Source organism: Buceros rhinoceros, unplaced genomic scaffold (assembly GCF_000710305.1).
Source record: "Buceros rhinoceros silvestris isolate BGI_N320 unplaced genomic scaffold, ASM71030v1 scaffold5733, whole genome shotgun sequence".
NCBI lineage: Eukaryota > Metazoa > Chordata > Aves > Bucerotiformes > Bucerotidae > Buceros > Buceros rhinoceros.
This window is the reverse complement of record NW_010402935.1, coordinates 75,063-80,049: the sequence shown is the minus strand read 5'-3', so window position 1 is coordinate 80,049 and position 4,987 is coordinate 75,063. Positions and strand designations below refer to the sequence as shown.

The following is a 4,987-nucleotide window of genomic DNA, read 5'->3' as shown; positions in this document are numbered from 1 at the left end:
AGCAGGAGGTGGGGAAGAGCAGGTCTCCTTGCTCCTCTCCAGGCTTTTCTCCTCTTTCCTGCTGTAACCTGAGCAAGCCATTTGCCCAACTTATGCATCACATGGCTGCTGGCACTTGTAGCTGGCAGCACCTTCCAGATTAGCTGAAAAATTTTGCTGTGGAAGCTGAAATAAATTGCGTTGCTGCAAGTTGTCCTCAGCTAGAGTTCAGACACAGGCTCATTCCACAGCTGAGCTGGCACTCTTAACCCATCGTGACTTAGGTATGCATGAACATCTAAGTCTGGTCACCTATAAAGAGCAGACAGATTGTATTTCTGATATTAAAGAGGATAACTATAAGACATTAATGTTTAAGTGGTTTAAAATGACTGTATGAAATACTTCCTGTGTTCAGGGTGTTTTTAATATGACCATTAGGAGACTAAGTCTGAGTATTAGGAAACACAAATTTTGGATATTAGGAAAAATTTCTTCCCTAAAAGGTTGTGAAGGGTTGGAATGGGCTGCCCAGGAAAGCGGTGGAGTCCCCATCCCTGGAGGGGTTTAAAAGGTGTGTAGATGTGGCGCTGAGGGACATGGTTCAGTGGCGACTTGGCAGTGTTAGGTTAACAGTTGAACATGATGGTCTTAAAGGTCCTCCAACCTAAATGATTCTGTGATTCTAAGAACTCTCTGCACGATTTAAAGGTGTCTCAGTTGCTACTGACCTCTGCATACCTCTAGTTATTTTTGTATAATTTAATCACTTGCAGATAAAGGCACATAAAGCATAAAAATCAGGTCATACAGGAATAATATGACTTTGGCAGATCTCTATATTTTAATTTTTTTTAATTTATCTCTATTTTTTTGTACTTCATAATCAAAGAATGAAGATGCTTGTTTTTAATCATAAGACTTTTAAATGAGGATGTTTTAAGTGGTTTAACAAAGGCAGATCTACAAGGAGCACTTTGTCATTTGGTATACACAAAAAAAATATTGTCAGCTGAGATTAGCGCATTCTGAAAAAATGTACTTCTATTTTGGCTCAAGTACTTTGTTTTACTAAAATAATGAGCTAGATTAAAAAAAAAAAGAGAAATTGATGTTACATTTCCTGCTACAAAGGCTTCTAAAATTCAATTGCTAATCACAATGGTAATCATTGCAAATTCTGTGCATAAAGATGGAATTTCTGATTCTTCTACAAAGGGTATAAATTTAGCCTGAAAATTGGAGGTTTTAGAGTCTTCTTGAAAACTAGCCTAGAGTAGACTTAAATCAATCATTTCACCCAACGTCTTTGCCCAAAGGCAGGGAGAGCTACGCCTGACAGATGTGTGTCTGAAAGATTCCCAGTAGTGGAAACTAAAGCACTGTCCTACAGAGGAGAGAAGACTGCCATAGCTCTGGAATACCTGTGGTGGGAAGCAATCAACCCGGGCAGTTCTAGCAGGGAGCGTAGTGTGTAATAGAAGGATTACCTGCCCAGAAGGTTGTCAACAGGATGTGCAAAGGCACCATCTCATTTTCCTCTCACTTGTTCAGGCCCAGCCCAGGCACCCCAGGCAGTGTGAGGCTCCAGGGCTCCCCACATTTTCACCTCAAGGGCACTTATCCGCAAATATGGTGTTGGGCCAAAAGGTTGTCACTAGCCCGGTGGCCCCTTCTCTGCTGCACAGCCAGCTTGGAGGTGTTTTGACCCAGAAGGCACAAACCCAGTCTTCCACCAGATCTTGCACTGAGTAATCAGAGAGGCTCCACATCTAGGTTTTTGTGATGGAACACCCAGCCAACACATGGTCACCCCAGTTCTACTCTTAATTGAGATGTAAAGCTCAGCTAAATTAAAATTAGGGTAGGGCTAGTCTCACTTGACACTGCCCATCTCAGAAGCAAGTTATTCAGGCTCCTCTTGCAGCTGCTCATGGACAGGCAGGGAAGGCATCCTGTTATCTAACCGAGATACCTTCAGATGGGAGCTGGAGAAAGTGATTGATTGTCCTCCAGAAGGTCCTTCCTCGCCACGGGCAGACAGCCCATGACAGACCAGGCTGGTTTCAAAGTCAGGCAAAATAAACCCTAAGGTTACTAAAGCAATATCAGCATCTGGATAGCAAATACAGTTTCAGCTAGACACTCGCTTACCAGAAAGAAAATAAACTAACAAACAGCTGAAGACGTTGCATGCCATGGCTGCATAAAGCTGGTACTGAAGATCACCAGCGCAGTGCCTCTGAGTGATAGGATTTATGATTCGTACATGCAGAGTAGTCAAAATCAGCTGCGAGAGAACAGATAACGCTTTCTGCACTTCAAATGAGTTCTCTTCAGAATGAAGCGGATCTTAAGGAGCTTTGTGTCAGGACCTCCACATCTCTATGCGCATTTTTTTGTTAATCATTAAGGCTTATACAGAGAAGCACAGAAAATTTCAGATCGTTTTGCATGATCTAGTTTTTAACTTAAGAAACAAAATGATTTCAAACCCAAAATTATCTCCTAGGAGCTACAAGTCAGTAGCAGACTCTTTAATGTGCCACAGCAAAGGTGGACAAAGATTAAATGTCTGGGAACTTAAGAGAAACATGCAAACGAGAAATTCGGTGTAGTGCACGTAACTTCCTGCTGGCCAAAGCACCATGAGGTTACCCATCTCTTCAGCTCTGCTGGTCAAGGCAGGATGCTCTTCTGGATGCACTGTGTTATAACAAATACGCCGCTATACACTAGTACCGAATTCTATTGCTTACAATGCAAAGAAAACAAATTAAATGAGCAACAGTCTGGCCTCTTGTCCCTGTCTTTAAAGGCTGTGAAAAGCCCTTGAGTAGTTGGAACGTGCAGACTAATGGTTTTGTTACTCAAGTCTGTGATTCAGTAAGTTTTACTCTTTAGATTATCCGGTTTTTATTAATGCCTTTTAATCTGGAGGGCTATTTGTTGGTTTATTTCTAAGTGATTTCCACCTCAGTATAAAACAGAGTTTTTAGTCACGTTTTCACACTGGCTTTTCACTTCCACATGCTGAATGAGGAATTCTCCAGATGACTGAGACATCGCTTGAGTTCCTTAAACAGCTTCCTGGAGAGAGACACGCCATTGCTTTTTGTGACCCTGAGTCTTAATTTTGCTCTCCTTACTGCTGCACAATTCCAGTGATACTGGAGAAGAAAGACAACCTGCCCCCAGGTTTGCAGGTGTTGATGTTGCTCCACACCACCGCACTCGTCAGCTCATCCCATCGTACAAAGCTGGCAGATGTTGCCTCAGCTCATCACAGGGGCAGGGCTGTTGAAGTCAGAGGCATAGTGACCTCCCAAACTGGGTGGCATGCCAGAGGAGAGACCGCACCAACATTTTTGCTAAGGAGAACAATGTTTTCCTCTCTGTACGCAACCAGCTTTGCTGTACACTGTGAGGAAACTCCTGGTTATGCAGGACAATATGACATGAAGCAACATTTGGAAAAAACCTCGGATTGTGTAGTGCAGATATTCAGAAGAATAGCCACCAGAAGAAGGTGGCTCTTCTTTACATACCCAAACAAACTGCGGAGATCTTGGATTTCACCTCATCTCCTGTTTTCAGGAGGTCTGTTTTAAATTTCCTTCTGAAGATACGCCAATTTTGGCCATATACCAGGCCTGAGCTCTCTCTGACTGTTACGCCACTGTGACTATTTTTGTAGTGGCTCATTACTCCTTTTGCAATGCCAAAAACTCTTAACTCAAGTTCACGATGTGTGCTTTTCTTCTCTAGGATTTATCGGGATCTTCTCTGTAATTTTGAACCCCGTATCTTACCTTTAATTGGAGTAGTTAGGAAGTGTGAACTGGAATTTCATTCCAAATGGTTTGTGGAGCTTGGTCTCAGAGACAGATGGAGGAGTGACCCAATACTATGTGAAACTCGTGGAAGCTCCCTCTAAACTCTTTAGTGGGTTCACAGGAGTTAAAGGTCTCTTTTAGACTCAAACATGTATTTTGCACTGGGGTAGATTTGGAAATAGCTGGATCTGCCTTTTACTAAAGTTTTTCTCTTTTTCTTCCTTAGCCGACCAGACACATCCTTCTCGTGGTTTGTAAATCCTTTCAAGTGTTTATATCACCTGATCTGGAGAAATTACAAGAAGTACATCATCATCGGCATAATTCTGCTTATTCTCGTTGTCTTCCTGGTGCTCTTCATCTACACGCTGCCAGGTGCGATCAGCAATAGGATAGTTGTAGGACGAGCCTAGATTATGGCTCTCATCATAACCAATCACATCAAAAACTTCAGTTAAAAATAAAAGCCGGGCATACAGAATGAATCAACCTGAAACGCACCTCCTTCCTTTTAAGAAGAGAACGTAACTCTTTGTATCAGAAACCGGACCCCTCTCGGAATATTTTCATGTCTTCCTTGGCTGCTCATTCAGACCCAGCCTTCACGTACATTGTCATTAACACACTGCTGCAGCTTTATTAACAGCGAAAGCGTGGTTCTGCCCCTGAAAGTGAGCATGGAAGTAAACTTCTTCATGCTCTGCAGAAAATTGTCAGGCAAGTATTTATTATTACAGACATCTGATTACATATGAAGAGCAAAACCTGTACACAAAGATAAATGTACCGTGCAGTCTTCGCATAGGTTTGTAATTAATTATTTGAACTGTTTTTTCAATGACCATATAATGGCATGATTCTTTTGAGGTAAAAAGCTTTATTAAAAAAAAAACCCTAAGGTGAAATTGTCTCATTTGGTGTTGCGTGAAGAATTCATCCCGTGCTTCTCGGTAGGAGCTCTGTACTCTATAAAGATGCCTCACAGCCTTATAAATGAGTTAAGTGTCAGGGAGGTAGAAGCACCAATGGAAAGAAGGTTTTTTTTGAGTTGCAATTTGAAAGTGCTGGAGGTCTCTGGAGGAGAGGGATTGGGAAGTTGAAGACAGCCACAGGCACTGCAGTAGCAAATGATCCTTGTTAAAGTGAGGGAACAAGGAGAATCCTGCTGCTTG

The 4,987-nt window shown here is 42.2% G+C and overlaps 1 protein-coding gene across 1 annotated transcript in view; it reads left to right on the top strand.

Annotated features, from left to right (window-relative positions):
• The window catches only part of FER1L6 (fer-1-like family member 6), a 55,999-nt gene extending 51,732 nt beyond the window's left edge, over window positions 1-4,267 (top strand). The window contains exon 40 of the mRNA XM_010132799.1: window positions 4,042-4,267. Within this exon, the coding sequence (XP_010131101.1) occupies window positions 4,042-4,228 (187 nt within the window). The 3' untranslated portion in view covers window positions 4,229-4,267. The remainder of the gene's footprint in view (window positions 1-4,041) is intronic.
• Window positions 4,268-4,987: the final 720 nt, after the last annotated feature.